The 20,945-nt window shown below is 40.0% G+C and overlaps 1 protein-coding gene across 2 annotated transcripts in view; it reads left to right on the forward strand.

Moving 5' to 3' along the window:
* flt1 (fms related receptor tyrosine kinase 1) overlaps nucleotides 1-20,945 on the forward strand; it is a 206,344-nt gene that overhangs the window by 117,986 nt on the left and 67,413 nt on the right. For both annotated transcript variants that reach the window (XM_067986006.1, XM_067986004.1), the window contains exons 12-15: nucleotides 1,667-1,775; nucleotides 13,883-14,197; nucleotides 18,353-18,499; nucleotides 19,729-19,860. In XM_067986006.1, the coding sequence (XP_067842107.1) occupies nucleotides 1,667-1,775; nucleotides 13,883-14,197; nucleotides 18,353-18,499; nucleotides 19,729-19,860 (703 nt within the window). The remainder of the gene's footprint in view (nucleotides 1-1,666; nucleotides 1,776-13,882; nucleotides 14,198-18,352; nucleotides 18,500-19,728; nucleotides 19,861-20,945) is intronic.

Consider the following 20,945-nt stretch of genomic DNA (forward strand, 5'->3'; position numbering starts at 1 on the left):
GTTAGAGATACTTACAGTATGTGTGTTTAAAATATTTTAAAGTTATGGATCATTCAATCACCAAAACTTCCAGTCTAGTTGTCATTGTAAATCATGATTGAATGCTTTCAGGTTCAAGGTCCAAGGCTGCTTGTCACTCAAATCTATCTACCACAGACGGGATGAATTTCAACAGTTCTTAGCTGGATGGCTTGTGGGAGGGGGATAACAATTTCTAATTTTGCCGTGTGTTAAATAAATAAAATTCAAGTTATATATCCAATGGGTGTATAAACTTGGCTCAGTGGTAGCACTCTTGTCTCTGAAGCAGAAGGTTGTGGGTGCAAGTCCTACTCCAGAGATTTGAGCACATAATCTAGGCTGGCACTTCAGTGCAGTACTGAGGGAGTGCCATGCTGACAGAGGTGCCGTCCTTCAGATGAGATGTTAAACCAAGGCCCCGTCTGCCCTCTCAGGTAGATGTAAAAGATCCCATGGCACTATTCGAAGAAGAGCAGGGGAGTTCTCCCAATGTCCTGGTCAACATTTATCCCTCAACCAACACCTAAAACAGATAATCTGATCATTTATCTCATTGCTGTTTGTGGGACCTTGCTGTGTACAAATTGGCTGCCGCGTTTCCCTACATTACAACAGTGACTACACTTCAAAAGTACTTAATTGCTTTGGGACATCCTGAGGTCATGATTGGTGCTATATAAATGCAAATTCTTTCCATATGTTCTTCCTTTGGATAACAAAATCAAATGAAGATGTCCAATTTTCAATGCTGTTGACAGCAAATATAGAACTGGATGTGATGAAGAGAATTTAAGTATACCATTGCGGATTTTGAAAGGGAGGGGGAGTTTGATAGTAGCTGACAATGGTGAAAAAAAGCATATTTATGCAAAACAAATTCCAAAAAATAATTTTTAAAAATTAACCATAGTATACACTGAAACATAAATAAATATGTATTTGATTCAAGATAAAATTTCAGATTACCATTACTATTTATTCTGTCATATGGAAATATTTTTTGGTAAATTAGTTAGATGGTGCATTTATACTGCAACTTTGCCATGACATTAAAGTCTCAGTGTAACTGTAGAGTTGTACCAAATGTGACTCCAGAGGGGAGCAGTATGAGACCCTTTGGATGAGGCAGTCTCGTACCACTTGTGTTTTATACTGCATGGAAATCCATTCTAGACACTCTTGAAAGCTACTTGGAGTTGTTATAAATATTTAGAGTGAAGACATTTGTGCCTGCACCGACATGCGGAGTAAGCAGAGCTCTCTCATGAGGAGGAGGATCGTAGATCAAGACAGGCAATATAAACAAAGTACTACCTGGCTGGGACTGATTCTATAAAACCAGCTTCAGCTACTGCTAAGTATGACACAAACCAAATCTGTCCGCATATTCAAAGGCAGGAACAGAACAATAAAGATGTTAAATGGCTCCACAGGGAGAGTTTTCCTGTTATTCTACCAATTCCATTGTTTTGGAATAAAATATTTTCAAAGGGTTGAAACGTGACAATTTCACAATTATATGTCAATGAATAACTGGGACCATTGAGTAATTGTACCTGTCATACCATTGCAAAAGGAAATTTTCCATTTGATGAGAAGATGAATAGAATGTATATAATTGTTTCTTTTCCACTTTTTCTTTTAGGCTGTTAGTGTTCTGGTGGTGGCTGAATCTAATATTTCTGGAATTTATCGCTGCTTGGCATCAAACAAAGTTGGAAAAGATGAAAGAAGTATTAACTTTTATGTCACAGGTAAGAGACTGAAGCAGGAATGTGAGGCTGTGAATTGCATATTTTAAAAGAACAACAACTTACATTACTTGAATTTATATTCTTGCATTTATATAGTGACTTCAAAGAGAAAACATCCCACGGCACTTTAACCTGGGGGGGGGCATGGGGGGGGGGAAGAGAAAAAAGTAAAATAGATTAAAGGGATAAAACAATGGAGGCTGAGCTAAGGTGCAGACTGAGAACTTGGTCAAAAACATAGGGTTTGAGAAGGTTTTGAAATATGGAGAGAGAGGTGATGGAATTTAGGGAGGGATTTCAAAAGAGTAAGGCCAAAGCATCTGAAAGCTCTGCCGCTAATCGTGAGATATGGGGGAGGGGGTGCACAGAAGGCCAAAGTTGGAAAATTAAAGGTATGGGAAGTATATAAAATTGAAGAGGTTTCTGAGGAGTCATGGATGGATTTGAAGAAAAGAATATGGATATGTTGGGGGACGGCGAGCTATTGTAGGTCAGTCTTGATGGATATGATGGGCAAGTGGGTTTGTGTATAGTACAAGATATGAACATCTGAGTTTGAACAAGTTGGAGTGAGTGAAGGATGGGAGCTGACAAGGAGAACATTGGAGAAATTGGGGATAACTTTCAATTTTGCTGTCTGGGCGGTAACCTGGTGGACTGGATCGCCGACCTGATGTACAATCCCTATCGATTTTCGATCCATTGAAATCATTGATTCATTATGGATTCTATAAAGGACGGGCAGTAATTCACAATATCACAACACCTTGTAGGAAAGTTGCTAAACTCTAAGTTAAACAAGTACAAGATATTTACACTTGTTAAATATGTTTGCTTTGTTATGTTATAGACACTACAGTATGATCTCTAGTTGGGAATTGAATTGCAATTCAACTGTTCTAAATTTAAAAGTTAGTTATTTCCCCTCTATGATTCTATAAGTGCAGGCAATTGGGACTAGCTTAGTGGTATAAACTGGGCGACATGGACATGTTGGGCCGAAGGGCCTGTTTCCATGTTGTAACTTCTATGATTCTATGAAGTGATTCAGAGACTCAAAGTATCAATCTTTTGCAGTGTGGTAGGTGGTGGTTTTAATAGAATTTTCATTCATTCATGCTTTAATACAACAACACATTGTTCAAGTACACTGTTGGCTCAGGTGAGAATATACCTCTAGAATAAATCCTTCCCACTTTGTCACATACCAGACAACTATGACATTGTTTGGTAAAAAAAAATTGCAATGAAACTACTATTGGCTACATTAAGGGAGAACATAGGAGTTCAAATCCACTACCAAGAAGCATTATTAACTTGGATCCAAACCCAGTAAGCTCCTCAGTTATTTTCTTCTCTTTATTTGCATCCCCCCCCACCAATTAACTCCCTTCATGCACACTATCCTCCTTCATCAGGAGACCTGGATAATCTAGCCTCTGTTTCTGTCATCATTGCTCCTTGATCGACTGCCCAGGAGGCATGCTGGAGTGATATCGGAAGGGACTCCTCCCTGTCAGTTTTCCCTTCCTCTCACGGGTGACCTAGTCAAGACTTGAAACTGCTCCCAATAGGAAACTCAAGTGCAAATGTCAGTTGACAATATGAGCTTATGAGAGTTGAGAGTCTAGCGTTCTAGTGCTGCAGCCACCAGTAATCTCCTCTTTCTTTAACAAAAAAGAAGACTGCTGTCCTCTCTCTACCTAAGGAGCATTAAATGGGGAATTTGGTTCATGCTCTTCATCTATTGAAAATAGATATCAACTAACAGCTACTCCACTCTAACTATTAGTAGCTTTGAATTTAAATTGAAAGAAAAAAAATGTTATTGCAAGAAGTATGTTAACCAACTAATTCCAGATAACGAGACATACATTAACAGTTTGGTATCTTTAAGAAGTACTTATCCAACAAAACTGTGCTAATAGTATTTCTTGGAGGAGATTTATCATATCTGTAGGAGAGTCCAGATGATGTACAAATTCACCTCAGCGATGTCAAATGTTACTTAAGATAATGGGAAGGAAGGAGGCCACAATGAATAGGAGGAAAGGTGTGCTTTAAATACAAGGGCAAATCATAGAAAGTGACTGGTTGAAGTGAAGTGATTAACAACCAGCTTTGTTTGCTTAAATATCAGATTGATATTTGAAAGAAAGACATGTGTTTGTGTAGCACTTTATCACATCTCTCAGGAACATACATAAGCACTTAACATATATTGAATTACTTTAAAATTCAGTGACTGTGATGGCAGCGATTTTGCATACAGCAAGATCGCACAAACAACGATGAGATGACTGATCAGTTAATTGTGATTTTTGTGGTGTTGGTTGAGAAAGGAATGTTGGCCAGAACATTGGGAGAACTCTCTGTTCTTTAATGTCCATCTGAAGCATTGGGACAAGTAAACAGGGTTTTGGTTTAATGTCTCATCTGAAGGACAGTACCTCTAACAATGCAATACTTCATACTGCACTAGAGTATCAGCCAATGTTATATGCCCAAGTCCTGGAGTGGGGTTTAAGCCTACTATTCTAACTCAGAGGTGTGCATGCTATCAACCGAGGCAACCTGAAAAATTGATGACGAAAGTATCATGAGTACAGTAGAGTCTGTTTCCACTCGTGGGTGAATCCAGAACAAGGGGGCATAAATATAAGTTAGCCAGTAACAGATCAAATAAAGATTTCAGGAGGAATTTCTTTACACTGAGAGTAGTTACAGTGTGGAACTCGCTGCCGCATGGAGTGGTTGAGGCAGATTACACAGATGTATTTAAGAGGAAGCGTGATGCATACATGAGGAAGAGGGGGTTAGAGGGATGCTGGGTTGGAAGAGGTAATTAGAGTGAGAAGAGGCTTGTGTGGAATATAAAAAATGGCATAGGACATTTGGGCCAAATGGCCTGTTTCTGTGCTGTACATTCTATGTAATTCCATGTAGTCCCATCACTTAGATTACAGTAAAATATATTTTGTACCTGGAATAATACATTAAAGTAAATCAAATTAAAGAAACATGGAATATTTGAATAAGTTGATGGTACAACACACAAGAATATAAAAAAGTGTTAAAAAAACTCCTTAAATCTCTTAGTCTTTCCTTCCTCCTACAATCTATAGGTTTTAAAACCCAACTTTGGCATTATCAAATCATTTCATGTGTATTTACCTCATCTTTTCAACCTTGTCAGGTACCCATTTTATAGGGCTTGGCCTTTCACGCAGGTTTCTCAATAAAAAAAGTTAAATACTCGTAGGTTTTATTGAAGGATTAGTAACACATATGGATCAGCTAGGTCTTAACTGTTCTCTGCATAAGTGAAAGTAGTGCTATTTTAATTTACTGTTACCTTATTGAATTTTATTTCGTTATTTGGCTCCCAACATAAAAAAAATCACCATTATATGAACATAAGAACAGAAGAAATAGGAGCAGCAGTAGGCCAATCGACCCCTCGAGCCTGCTCCGCCATTCAATAAGATCATGGCTGATCTGATCCTAACCTCAAATCTAAAGAACACAAGTAGTAGGAACAGGACCCGGCCACTCAGCCCCTGGGCCCGCTCCGCCACCCACAGGGCCTTGACCGATCCGAACTCAGCTTTATGTCTAATTTCCTGCCCGCTCCCCGTAACCCCTAATTCCCTTTACTTCTAGGAAACTGTCTATTTCTGTTTTAAATTTATTTAATGATGTAGCTTCCACAGCTTCCTGGGGCAGCAAATTCCACAGACCTACTACCCTCTGAGTGAAGAAGTTTCTCCTCATCTCAGTTTTGAAAGAGCAGCCCCTTATTCTAAGATTATGCCCCCTAGTTCTAGTTTCACCCATCCTTGGGAACATCCTCACCGCATCCACCCGATCAAGCCCCTTCACAATCTTATATGTTTCAATAAGATCGCCTCTCATTCTTCTGAACTCCAATGAGTAGAGTCCCAATCTACTCAACTTCTCCTCATATGTCCACCCCCTCATCCCCGGGATTAGCCGAGTGAACCTTAGAGTCATAGAGTCATAGAGTTATACAGCACGGATAGAGGCCCTTCGGCCCATCGTGTCCGCGCCGGCCATCAAGCCCTGTCTACTCTAATCCCATATTCCAGCATTTGGTCCGTAGCCTTGTATGCTATGGCATTTCAAGTGCTCATCCAAATGCTTCTTGAATGTTGTGAGGGTTCCTGCCTCCACAACCCTTTCAGGCAGTGAGTTCCAGACTCCAACCACCCTCTGGGTGAAAAAGTTCTTTCTCAAATCCCCTCTAAACCTCCCGCCTTTTACCTTGAATCTATGTCCCCTTGTTATAGAACCCTCAACGAAGGGAAAAAGCTCCTTAGTATCCATCCTATCTGTGCCCCTCATAATTTTGTACACCTCAATCATGTCCCCCCTCAGCCTCCTCTGCTCCAAGGAAAACAAACCCAATCTTCCCAGTCTCTCTTCATAGCTGAAGCGCTCCAGCCCTGGTAACATCCTGGTGAATCTCCTCTGCACCCTCTCCAAAGCGATCACATCCTTCCTGTAGTGTGGCGACCAGAACTGCACACAGTACTCCAGCTGTGGCCTAACCAGTGTTTTATACAGCTCCATCATAACCTCCTTGCTCTTATATTCTATGCCTCGGCTAATAAAGGCAAGTATCCCATATGCCTTCTTTACCACCTTATCTACCTGTTCCGCCGCCTTCAGGGATCTGTGAACTTGCACACCAAGATCCCTCTGACCCTCTGTCTTGCCTAGGGTCCTCCCATTCATTGTGTATTCCCTTGCCTTGTTAGTCCCTCCAAAGTGCATCACCTCGCACTTTTTCGGGTTAAATTCCATTTGCCACTGTTCTGCCCATCTAACCAACCCATCTATATCGTCCTGCAGACTGAGGCTATCCTCCTCGCTATTTACCACCCTACCAATCTTTGTATCATCAGCGAACTTACTGATCATACCTTTTACATTCATATCCAAGTCATTAATGTAGACCACAAACAGCAAGGGACCCAGCACCGATCCCTGTGGTACCCCACTGGCCACAGGCTTCCAGTCACAAAAACAACCTTCGACCACCACCCTCTGCCTTCTGCCACTAAGCCAGTTTTGTATCCAAAGTGCCAAGGCACCCTGGATTCCATGGGCTCGTACCTTCTTGACCAGTCTCCTGTGGGGGACTTTATCGAAGGCCTTACTGAAATCCATGTATGCCACATCCACTGCGTTACCCTCATCCACACGCCTAGTCACCCCCTCAAAAAATTCAATCAAATTAGTCAGACATGATCTTCCCTTGACAAAGCCATGTTGACTATCCCTGATTAATCCTTGCTTCTCCAAGTGGAGACTAATTTTGTCCTTCAGAATTTTTTCCAATAATTTTCCTACCACTGATGTTAGGCTCACTGGCCTGTAGTTCCCCGGTTTTTCCCTACTCCCCTTCTTGAATAATGGTACTACATTAGCGGTTCTCCAGTCCTCTGGCACATCCCCTGTGGCCAGAGAGGTTCTGAATATATGTGTTAGAGCCCCCGCAATCTCCTCCTTTGCCTCACACAGTAGCCTGGGATACATTTCGTCCGGGCCTGGGGATTTATCCATTTTTAGGCCTGCTAAAACCGCCAATACCTCCTCCCGCTCGATGTTAATATGTTCGAGTATATCACAGTCCCCCTGCCGTATTTCTATGTCTACATCGTCCTTCTCCATAGTGAAAACAGATGCAAAAAATTCATTTAGAACCCCTCCTACATCTGCCGGCTCCACACACAGATTGCCATTTTTGTCCCTAATGGGCCCTATTTTTTCCCTAGTCATCCTCTTACCCTTAATATACTTATAAAACATCTTAGGATTTTCCTTTATTTTGCTCGCCAGTGTTATTTCATGGCCCCTCCTTGATCTCCTAATTTCTTTTTTAAGTGTCCCCCTGCACTTTTTGTACTCCTCTTGGGCTTCCTCCGTCTTTGGCCTTTTGTATCTGCCAAAAGCCCTCCTTTTTTTCCTAATCCATTCTCGTATATCCCCTGACATCCAAGGTTCCCTGGAGTTCTTGGAACCACCCTTGACCTTTACGGGAACATGTTGCCATTGTATGGTCTCAATCTCCCTTCTGAAAGACTCCCATTGCTCCGATGCGGATTTTCCTACAAGCAGCTGATCCCAGTCCATTTTGGCCAGATCCTGCCTTATCCTATTAAAATCGGCCTTCCCCCAATTTAGAACCTTTATTTCCGGCCCCTCCCTGTCCTTTTCCATGACCACCTTAAATCTCACCGAATTATGGTCACTGTCACCAAAGTGCTCACCTACTACTAGCACTTCTTCCACTTGGCCGGCCACATTCCCTAGAATTAGGTCCAGTACCGCCCCCTCTCTTGTAGGACTTTCTACATGCTGGCTCAAAAAGCTCTCCTGGATGCACGTTAAGAATTTTGTACCCTCTAAGCCTTTTACACTCTGAGTATCCCAGTTAATATTGGGGAAGTTGAAATCCCCCACTATTATTACCCTATTATTTGCACAATTTTCTGAGATTTGCCTACATATCTGTTCCTCTATCTCCCCCTTCTTTGTACTGCCTCGAGAGCAAGTATGCCTTTTCTTAAGTATGGAGACCAAAACTGTATGCAGTATTCCAGGTGCGGTCTCACCAATAACTGCAGCAATACCTCCCTGTTTTTATATTCTATCCCCCTAGCAATAAAAGCCAACATTCCGTTGGCCTTCTTGATCACCTGCTGCACCTGCATATTAACATGAAGAAACAAAAAATTTGCTAGACGGATGTTAACTACTGGACTGATAGTCAAACGATCATAACTTTAATCCACAAGGTTTGAATACTTGTGTGTTTAGAAAGCCAACCTACCTAGAGTAGCAGAATTTTGTAACATATTTTGTAAGTTGATGCTCCTACCAGAAACTGTGGATGGAAAAAAACCTCTTTTAACAGGAAATGCATCTTAAAGGAATCTGTCAAGTTAAAATCATTTACTCACCATTAGTTTTATCACTTTTAGACCAAGCCCATCTTGGCCGACTTAGATACTTTGTAATCAATCACTGTCATTTGTGGCAACCTTGTACAAATTGGCAGTTCTGACAGTTAGCTGATTTAAAGTCTGTGTATGCTCTCTTTGTGTGTCCTTCACCTTTCTGAATTGTCACTACAAACTCCCATTTCCACATCTACTGGTGTGACTTCCAGCATGTGGAGGCTATTGCCTCTGCATTCATCTCACAAAAGTCTGATAATACTTCTTCATGCGCCCAACCCAAGGTCATTAGTCTTTAATGATGGGAAATTAGGAGCATATTTTTCTACGTGATGGAGAGAAGGTGGTTTGTTACATTATGCAAGGAACGTTCATAATGAAAACTTTATTTGGACACATACTAGTCTCAATACTTTTCTCCCACTGTTTAAAAATGCATTTTTCGTTTCTCCTTTCAGGTTTTCCTACACGATGTGCCAATCCCCAAACCCAATAGGGCCGGTAGGTGATCAGCTCCCAGGCCTCTGCTTAGGCCTCACATGAGCTGGTTGCTACGAAGTGCATGGTAGTGGCTCGAGATAATGGAGGCAATGATTTTACTTCCTTCCCTGTGGGGAAGCATGTACCTTCCACTCACCTTGTCAAGTTATAATTGAACACTAAAGCAGAATACGTTTCCCCAGATTATTACTTTTTATTTAAAAGTTTTCATTCAACACAGGTTATACAAGTATGTATTATACACCTGTTATATCTAATAGGTCAAGAAGTAATTTACTACAACTAGAAAGGCATAAAACAGAAATGATTATACTGGCAATGACTATCAGTCATAAGAATTTTGGCATTTAATTTATATTCTGTTTATACCAGAACTTGTCTATATTTGTATCAGATTTAAATATAAATGGAGTTCATCAAAAGCATTTCATGGACTGTTGAAGAACACAATAACCTGTTTCAACTGTACAGACATTTTAAATGGTAGCAGAATATGAGACAGCCCTCCTTTGGCTGATACTTCCACTGCTTAGCTGACAAATGATTATCCTGCTGGTATTAAATTGGCTGAAACATTACTTTCGGGCCCCACAAAGAAAGTTTGGGCCACTGGCACCCAACGCTTTCCTCCCCTTCCACCCCACACAATCCTCCCGAAGTCCCTCCAGCTAATTACTTAAGTGTTGGCTGGGCGGCCACTGGGCTGCCCAATCTTCACAGGTGCATGTTGGTGACATGACTCTGGAGCTGTTTTTGGGTGGGTAGCTGACCGGCAAAATTTAAATGGGTCCCAGCTGTTGAAATGGACCGCTAATTCCACTCGGGAGCTAAAATTTCCTTATTGTATGAGTGTTTCCCTAGTGGTTTAGTAAATGCATGATGTCAACTGAAGTGGTTTTAGGGATGTTGCAATTGGTCTCCTCATGTCTGGGATAGCGCAGCAAAAACTCAGTAAAAGTTTATTCCTGCTCCAGATCACTATCCATGGACCCGTTTGAGGACTGATTCAAATTCAGCAATGATGTACTTCATGGCTCATGGACACTCAGGTATAATTTTCTGCTTCTGCCTCATACTGGGAGTGCATAGCAGGAAATTCTGCACAGCATTTTTCCATCCATTACAATTTATGGGTGGAAAATCATGAGCTTGGTATGTAATTTCCCAACAGAAGTGGAAACTCCCCCACCCAATCCACTGTCTAGGTTCCAGGACAATGGCCTGTTGTTTGGGATGCGAAGGTCTCGTGGTGCCCATGGAACTATGCTTCAGAAAGATTCAGCACTTTGAGGAAAGGAGGGGAAAAATTGGAGGAAAAATGTTATGTGGGTTTCATTTATCTGTTGGTTAAAGGATTTTGAAGCTAAAAGTCAGATGTGACCCACAAGTTGCAGGGCAGTTGGAAACACAATGTGATATTTGTTGACACTTAAGATAGATTCCAAATCCCTTCACTAAGTTCTGAGTATGTTCTGTGCTGTTGGTCATATATTTTCACAGCAAGAATCATATCACACAGTGCACGTTCTCAGCTTCCACTTCACAGCCCTCTTTCTCTGCTGGCACTCAGCATGACTGTGGGTGTGTTAGTAATTACTACGGGTGAGACAGGAACAGGACTGCCTTATCTCAGAGATTTCCCAGTGTCACTAAATGCATTTTGTTTTGAGATTCCTGATGGTGCTCGGCAAAGATAAACAATATCTTCCATCAGGAAACCTGTGAGCTATTTCCAGAGGAAGTTTCAAATCACTTAAGTAAATAAATCCCCTTTAAATTATTTCAAAGTGTGTTGGTTAATTTGGAGGAAGATTGTAAAAAGCAGTTGGGCTATTGTTTTTCCATCAGTTAATCATGTCTTATAGTCAACCTATAATCTGTGAACGGACCAGATATATCAGCTTAATTCTAAATATCGAAAAGGCTGATTAATACCATTTGTATTTGGGTTAACCTTCTGAAGGCTTATGTTGCACTTCTGAATCCCTCAAAAATATTTTTAAAAACAATTAAGTTTAATTCTGGATTTAGGTAATGCACACCGGTCATGTTTAAAATATGGGACTCAATTTTAAAATCAAATTGTGGGTGCGTTGGGGGCGGGGGGGCTGCGAGAATGGCGAAAATCCCGAGCGGGTTCGGAAGCTGGCTCCAACCCGCCGACTTCCGGGGTTGCCACAGACGCGTCTGGGTGCGCGCATGCTTCACAAATCCGGAAGTCCCGCCAGCAATTAAAGCCGGCGGAATGATAAAGAACCAAATGTACCCCATTGAGGTACTTAAGATACATTATTTCTGACATAGATAGTTAAAACGATTTTAAACCTATCTGGGCAGCTTTTCTACGGCTTTCGATTCACACCTGAAGGGCCGGATCAGGCAAAAATAAACAAAATAAATTAAATTAAAAAACCATTGCACAATGTTAAAAAACAAAATAGACCTACCTTTCCATCTTGCTTCGATTTCCGATGTCTCCCTCTCCGATGTCCACCTCTCCCCCTGATGTCTCCCTCTCCGATTTCCCTCTCAGCCCCCGACGTCTCCCTCTCTGATCTCCCCCCCGATGTCCTTCTCCCATCTCCCCCTCTCCCCCCGATCTTCCACTCTCCCCCGATCTCTCCCTCTCCTCCCTGATCTTCCCCTCTCCCCTCAAATCTTCCCCCAGATCTTCCACTCTCCCCCCGATCTCTCTCCCCCCCCGATCTCCCCCCTCCCCCCCCGCCCGATCTTCAACACCCTCAACTCTCTGTTCCAGCTCTAGATGACGTCTCGCTCTCTATCTTTCTCTCCCCCCACCTCGGTGTTGCAGCTCCTGTCGGCAGCCAACCTGTCAATCAGGCTGGCTGCAGGGCTCGAAACCCGGAAACAACTTTTATCACCATCAATTACATAGTGATCGCGTCGGAAAAGGTAAGTTTTTTTAAAATTCGGGTTTGCCACGCACACCTTAACCGCATCCCCCCCACCCCCACCGCTGACAACCCACCACCATTTCAAAATTGAGCCCGTGGTACTAATTTGGTTTTCTTGTGGATTTATTTTGTCTATACCTACAACCTGAGTCTAATTATTTAATCATGTCCTTATTTACATAGTTGTCTTGAATAGCAACTTTTGTCACATTGATTTATTGATTATATAATAGACTGATTTTTATTGACTGGCTTCTGCATTTTTTGAATGCATGTGCAGAGGCATAATTATGAGTAAATTATGGGACAAAGATATTATGCAATACATAATAAAGTGACTTTATCACATCATTTTTATGTGTAATTAGATGAAGAAATTTGGATGATGTTGACTAAGGACGAACAATTGGAAAAGAGTGTTGGAGTTAACACCTGAGAGACAAAGTTGAAAATGATATAACAGTGGACCTATACCCCTGACCTTTGTGTTGTTAGGTCTTTTATGATATGTGTAATACCTGTACTGTTATCTGAACCATATTACAATCAACTTCAAATAAATGCAGATCTAATCTAAGCATATTTCTGATCCATGAATTGAACTCCAATGTACAAGACTACTTCCTGTTCATCCCCATTGTACAGAATTCCTGATCCAAGCAGAATGCATCAATACAAAATCCTGAACCTAGCATAAAATGATTGAGCTTTGTATGCTTAGCACAATAAATGCAGTCAAACCACTGCCAAATTCCACCCAGAGCAAATTGCAAGCTTTAGGCATCTAATCACTTCTGTGTGGATTTATTTGTTTTTGTTGCGTGTTTTCTGTTGTGTTTAGGTTGAATTGCTGAATGAACAATTAAATGGCAGCAGTGGTGCAAAGGTTAGCCACTTGGCTATTTTTATCTGTTGGTTACAGAACTACTTATCTAAGCACAATCCTGATCCAAGCATAACATTTCTTGGCAAGCTAGTCAAAAGTTGATCAAGATTCAACTGTATTAGCATTATATTACTCTACTGTATATTAACAACTTGCCTCCTCTCCCCACCCCCACCACACTCATAGTTAGTATAATTATAGAATCTTCTAAGTAGATCACTTTTTTCATGAGCCATCATTAGGGGGTGCTGTGGCAGACACTATATGAAAAACTATTAGGTTTCTTGTAATCAAAACATATGATCACTGTGATCCCCCCCTCCCCCTGCCCGCCAATGTTCTTCCCACCATTTCTTGCTGGGATATGATTCCATGGTTGCGAGAAGCCCTGTGGTATCCGCCAAAATAGCTATTTTTCATGTCCGAACCTGTACAAAGAATGTCGGCAGGCTTTTCAAATGTAGAAGGCATCACAACCAAGCCTGTTCCTGTCCTTGTCCATACGTGTGCACTTTGCAGCAGGGATCATTGGTTACGAATCAAGAGGGGGATCCTGGCTGATTTTTGCCTCCCTAGCCCAGGGTACTGAGGCCAATTGTTGTATTCCAACTGTTGCACCAGTTGAAATCAGCTAACTCAGTTTAGATTGAGGATTGAACCTAAGATCTTCTGGTCTCCATGGTTTAGTGCTCCCCTCCATGATGAATTAACCCACTAGGCCATCTTGGTAGCTCCATTGTGACTTTTAATTTTCTTCAATAATGCTGGTATTGAAAATGGCTAGTTTGCTTGACCATACATTTGTTTTTGTCTTATTAGATGTACCCATTGAATTTGGATTTGAGATTGGCATGGGACATGATACATTACTTACTGAAGGTGATGACCTGATTTTATTATGCCGAGCCAATATTTTTCTGTACTCCAGCATTGCTTGCCGCCTTCTGAGTAGGGACAATCATACATTGTATCACCTCAACAGCCTAAGTGAGATAAACACCAAAGAATATTCAATTACATTGAACTTTACCATCAAAAATGTATCTCAGGATCAATCTGGAACTTATGAATGCACAGCCAAAAACATCATCACTCAGGAGGAGGCAATTCGGAAGAAGAAGATTTATATTAGAGGTGAGTATTAGATCATGTAAGTAGCTCCTTTAATGTAAATGGGACATAAACAAAACCAGAAGTTAATTAAAAGGGTATTGTGATTCTGAATATCTGTTGTATAAGTTCTCTGTTACTGAAAACAATTCTTGTTCCAATAGTACTGCAGCTTCACGCAGGAAACAGTAACAGTGATGTACAGTAAAATTCATTGCTGAAACTGAGCCTGTCACTCAGTTTCAGTGGATTATTGGCTGCACAATACTGTTGTTACTAATTCACCTATACTTGGTTACCCACAGAGATCCTTTACATAATGGAAATGGTATTGGAGACTGTGTACAACATCATAAATGTCAACACTGAGATTCAGATCATTTGGAATGCAGCCCAGTATACTTGTAGCTGTTTCAGAGTGGAGTGTCTATTTGTTAAGGGTTGTGTAAACCTGTGATTAAACAATAGTCACCTTATGGACAATCTGTTAGGTTTCTAATGAAGCTCAAGGAGAGATTTTATCACTGTACAGATGGAAAGCGGAGCGATGACACAAATGACATGGGGCTAACTGAAATATGCTTTTAACACCTGACTGATGTTATTTTAAAGAAAATCAGAGCAAATAATATCTGACAATTTGCCTATTCCCAATGAATTGAGGATAATGACTCAAGAATGTGATACCAATGCTTTTGCTTCATGACTAAGAAATGTTATACAGTGCTGGAGGTTTGTCTGATTAGTGATTTAAAAATAAATATTGCATTTACCATCATTCATCCTCCATTTCATGCAACATTTAACCAGAAACCCTTTTGTCTTTTGGTTTTATTTTTGAACCAGCAAATGTGTGATATTTCATTAAACAGATACTTGCAATTTTACTTCAGTAGAAATATCCTAGAACATAACAATCTTCTATTATGCACTTCTAAAATCTGTCATTTTGTACTAACATTGATCAGATCTGAACTGAGCAAATCTATATAAAATAAAGTGGGAAATGGACATACAGCCAACAGTTATGTCTTGTTGGAGAATTTCTTTTATATTTAATAAAGGTTACATGTGGAACAGACACTGAAATGTGTCATAGGGTCTATTTGTCCCCTTTTTATATTTAAAAAAAATCTGTGCGTTTGTGTTTTATTTGCCCCATTATAAATGTAAGTATTCACTTCTTTAGGTCTCCTGCTCCATACACCATTTCCCAGCTGAAACAATGGGCTGACAACCTGCCCCTAAGCCTCTGCCAGTGCCACTTTCACATCGTTCACCTGACGAAGGAGGTAGCCTCCGAAAGCTTGTGAATTTAAAATAAAATTGCTGGACTATAACTTGGTGTTGTAAAATTGTTTACAAGTGCCACTCTAGGAAGTGTCTGAGGTTCCCTCCCTCCTTGTGCAAATATGTCTTGTCTGCTCTTGGTACCTCCTCTTGACAATCCAACTGAGATCAGAGTCAGTCTGTGGCATATATGGGTATGAACTTGCCCCCTATTATTCTGCAATTGTGGAAATGAAAATTGGGTAGTTTCTATAAAGGGCAGCTGATCTACAGCAGCAGTGTTACGCTTGGGTGGCAAGTTTAAAATCTACCCCAATGTCCCTGAATATTAACCTTTTATGTGGTGATTTGTTGCTGACTTCCAACAGAGTCTTTGGCCCACCCATTGCTCTCTGATGGGGTCAGGTGGACTACTCACTTTGAACAAGATAGGTTAAGAAATACTTTTCAGAAAAACAACTGGAACAAATAAAATTTAAATATGTGTGTCTTAAACTCAAAGGGAGCTGCCAGTCAAGCTATATACACAAAAACTCCACAAGATGATTCTTTTTGAATTGAGTTGTTCAGCCCTCCTCCCAACATCTGCCCAGGCACATATCAATATTCTACAGCCATTGTACCAAAACAAGCTGAGCCACTTTTTGTAAGGAAACTTGGTTCTTAGCTTCATACACAGAATGAACAGAACATGACAGAAACAAATAAACCAATAGCATCATACATTATTGGTAAGACTGCAGTTACCTGGAAGGGTCAGTCAAACTAAAAAGCGAGAGTAACATAACTTTGAGTAAAATGTAACAGAAATATTTACCAGAAATTACAAGAACCAGGAAGAGAACTATGATGGACAATGTATAAGCCTGCAGGACATGCTGTAGCAAACTCATTGAAAATGAAGAATTCTTAGAATTCTATTTATCTTCATGTTCTGAAGATGCCATTACCAAAAATTGTGCAAGCATTAATTAAGGGGTATGTATTATCACAAAAAAAGTTATGCATTATTGACTTTAAATAACTATTCTCTCTCTACTGATTTATTTGAATATTTTTGTTGAGATACTGCTGACAACATCATTGAGGAGTTACTAGTCCTGGCAGTGTGGGGATGGTGAAATGAGGAGTGGAGAGCTCGCATTGCTTCAGCCTCGATTAAGTCTGCGATTTAGCCCCTTTGCTGAGTGTAACTCCTCCAAGTCAGCAGCCGCCGATGAAAAGTGACTAAAAAATGCAAAAAAAAAGTTCAACAGAAATGATAATATAGTTGATTAGAGTTTTTTTTAAACTAATTTTTAAAGAGTGCCCATGGGGACACTTGCTCTTTCAGATTTGCTCATTGCTAAACAGTCTGCCCAGCAACAGCCAAAGGCCTCTGTGTATTGACTGTTTTTGTTTCCTCCTGTGTGTTTGTGAATCTTTATTCTTTTACTAACAAATGTACGCATTGTATCCGCTGTTAGGGATGTCTTCTCAGAAAGGGCTGAAGCATTATATTTTAGTGTGTTTGTTTTATTAATGAAACAATGCCTGCAGTCTTCAGCAGAAGAGGATTTGAATAGCTGTTTCAGATGTGTGCACAGTACTGCACTACGCCAGCTGGCTTCATGACAAGATGATTAGTATGTTATTCCATTTCGCATCAATTAAAAAAAAGAGATTAATTGACAGATTGGCAATTAGTTGGTCTGACTTCAACTCCACATGAATTTTTATTACATGCTGGGAATCACGTCCCAGTTATCTTCTTTTCTTTGGCCTTATCAGAACCATAATGTTTAAAACATGGAGAAAAAAAAAACTTTCATAGATTTGAACAGTATTGTGAATGAAAGCCTTCAGTGGCACGTAGTAAGGCACGTCCCATAAAATATAGCTGCTCGTTTGAGAGAGGTGGAACCAGACTGACAAAATCCAAACAGTTTCTCGTGCTTGTGAACTCCTGAGCGGACTTCCTCCTTTAAAAAGTGGCACAATGCCCTGAAACTGAACTTATCTTTCACATGGGAATAGCTTTTGTTGAGGGTAGAAAAGTAAACAATGGAGTTTCCCCCCTTGATACCAAGTTCACAGAGAATTTACTCATTTAAGTAGCAACGAGAAGACAGTAATTGTGAGAGTTTCTGTGCTAAGAATGGGGAAGTCTTTAATTATGTTCCCAGCATGACTACTTTACCTAAACCAACCAAATTTACTAACTCAATACTTAAAGATAACATATTAAACTTCCGCTTGTTTTTTACTACAATTTTCTTTCTAGTTGATTCCCTTAGCCCTTCTCTGCACAGTTTCACAGGTGGCAACAGCCTTTCCTTGCCCAAGTGGATATATATTCTTATTATTAACATCACACTCATTATCTTCCATTACCTATGACAGTTTAAAAAAAAATTCTTTTCAAGTGGTCATTCTTGCCATTGGTTTTTTTATGTGTAGGAAAATATAACATTAGTTCTATTCTCAGCATAGACAAGTTGGGCCGAATGGTCGATTTCTGTGCTGTAAATTCTATGTAATTAGTTGCTTTTACATTGAGCAGTTATGCTGAAGCACAGATTTTTTAGTTCTGGAAACTTCAGAACCTATTCTGTAATTCAAATATTGCTCTTTAAAGATGTATTCTGTGTGGTGGATGTTAAGCACTCATGTATATCTAAATGGAAGGACTTGCACTTTACTCTTATTTTAACCGTGTCATTGAAAATTGAGCATTCTAAGTGGTATACTTTGCCATGTGTAACCTGAAAAAGTCAGGAGGCAAGGCCTAATAGCCTGTTATCACAAATATCACTATAAAGACTATAGTATGCTTTGTAGAAAAACTATTTTGTGTAGTGATCTCCAACTGCTTTTTTTTACCTAAGACTATGACCCCTTTGATTTCAGCTCAGGAAGTCCCGTACCTGCTGCGCAACCTAAGTAACCAGGATGTGAATGTCAGTAGTTCAATTACTTTGGAGTGTCAGGCTGAGGGAAGACCAATGCCACAGATCACATGGTATAAAAACAACCAGAGATTACTTGTGGAATCAGGTACAGCTTCTACAGAAAATAAACGTGTTTATAATATGAGCCTGGAAATTACTGTTGGTGGTATTAGCGTGGGAATGCTTAATGTATTTATATGATATTCCTTTGATGTGTTAACCTGTTCAAATAAATGTACACAAGTATTACAAACAATTTCTAAGCTATATAATTCTTAAAATTTTCTTGCATCTTATTTTCACGAAAGATAAGTAATATTACTAAAGTGCTGAACATGCCATTCATCACTGTCTTTTAGAAATTTACTTATGTAGGAATACTGGCAATCTAGAGGGCTACTGAAAACTCAGCAACATAAGGATTTAAACTACGTTAGGTATAGTTTTCACAGTGATAATTTCGTTCCTCACCATCATCATACTGTACTGTTTACCTTGGTGTTAAACATGATTTTCTTTTAAGATGTACTTTGAGTTGGCAAAATGGCACAACGAATTAGTATATCAAAGTGCTGTGCCATTTAGGAAATGGGTTTGTGCCTATGGTTCCCACACAGCAAGTTCATAGTATCGGCTATGCCTTCAGGGAAGGCACTGAGTAAACTTTCGATACTTTCCCACAAGTGGGAGGAAATCAGTCGCTGAGTCACATCAGGGTGCTTCCAAACTTCTAGTGACCAACTAAAGTGATCTGCCACATAAGCCCTATTCTCACATGTGATGGGTATGGGGATGGGAAAGAAGAAACAATGAATTGGAAAAAGTATTTTAAATAACAATATACATTTTAAAGAGGATACAGAAACCTGAGCTTTCTGTCTATGAGCTGTAACATTCTGTGTTCCAATGAAGCCGTTAAAATGGCATTATAATTTTCAGGAATTCTTCCACAAGTGAATCTGATAGATTTTTTTCATGTTTTCTAGTCTAACTCCCTTTAAAGTCTGTATAAAAAGAGCAGCCTGATAATTTGATTGACTTTGTACTTTATTTTTGCACCAACATATAGGCAAAACAAAACAAATCTGATGTTATCTTTGACTCCTGTATAATTTGGGCAATACCGTTAAGAATAGACTAAATAGGAAGTTGTCTTTTTTCCCGTAAAGACGGTGTTTTTATAACAGTGTATCTGTATCATGCAGGATGTCATAGTATTAGATTGCTGTCTGGCTGTTCAGCTTATACATCTAAGTAAATGGGACCTAACTATAAACAAGATAAGGCTGTGTGGAATACATGGGTTTAATTCTCTGCCACATACTTCGTATAAAGGTATTACCCTGGGACCAGGAAGCAGAACGTTAATTATTGAAAGAGTCAAAGAAGAGGATGAAGGCTTATATCAGTGCCAAGCTACAAACAGGAAAGGCTTTGTGGCGACTTCTGCTTACATCACTGTTCGAGGTAACTTGCAGAAAATATATGCGGGATAAAATCATTTTATAATGGATAATAATGTAACTACAAGTTAGAATGCTTAAATCTAAATTTGATCACTTTTCCAGAAAGTGTTTTGGGTGTCATGCTGCTGCAATGTCCATCTGAATATAATTGCCCTTATTTTCAGGAAGCCACTGACTGATTTTCAAATAGTGTTGGTATTTTAACAACTAGTTCATTGGAATATTCAATGTGATGGCTGCAAGTTCTTTTGACATGGGTAGGGAATTAGTTAGGATTTGGGAGACAGAGAGTAGGGATAATGGGTATGTACTCCAAATCTGTGGCAGATGGAGTTCAATGTGAAGAAGAGTGAGGTCATCCACTTTGGACCTAAGAAAGATAGATCAGAGTATTTTATAAATGGTGAGAAGGTAGGAACTATGGAGGAGCAGAGAGATTTGGTGTCCATATATAGAAATCACTAAAAGCTAGTGGACAGGTACAAAAAAAAATTTAAAAGGCTAATGGAATGTTGGCCTTCATCTCATTGGGGCTGGAATTCAAAGGGGTGGACGTTATACTACAGTTGTATAGACCTCTGGTTAGAGTGCATCTGAGTACTGCGTTCAGTTCTGCGCACCACACCACAGAAAGGATATATTGACCTTGGAGGCGGTGCAGCGCAAATTCACCAGAAATAGTTGGGGGAAGGCATGTACAGGCCACTGAGCTAGAAACTGGCTCAGTGACCTGTACTGGAGGGTTGACCAGAGAAGACACTGGTCAGCATCTCCAGAGGCTATGTCTATATTTGCCACTGGTAATCTGCTGCCTCTAGAGGCACCTATGAAAATTGCCTCTCTCGATAACTTTCAATGTCTCTGGAGCCAGCAATGTACGGCAGATGCAACATCAGCTGTTAGATGTTGTGCCTTCATAGATTCCAACTTAGACAAAAAAAAACAACATTCATGTAATTGGAGCCATTATGTCTCTAATTGTGCCCAAAAATTATGATAGTTATTTTTATAATAATACCTTATCTAACTGGATGAATTTCAATATAGAAATTTTTAAGAAGTGCCTTTATGAAATCATTGGGGGTA

The sequence above is a fragment of the Heptranchias perlo genome, chromosome 6 (assembly GCF_035084215.1).
Source record: "Heptranchias perlo isolate sHepPer1 chromosome 6, sHepPer1.hap1, whole genome shotgun sequence".
Taxonomy (NCBI): Eukaryota; Metazoa; Chordata; class Chondrichthyes; order Hexanchiformes; family Hexanchidae; genus Heptranchias; species Heptranchias perlo.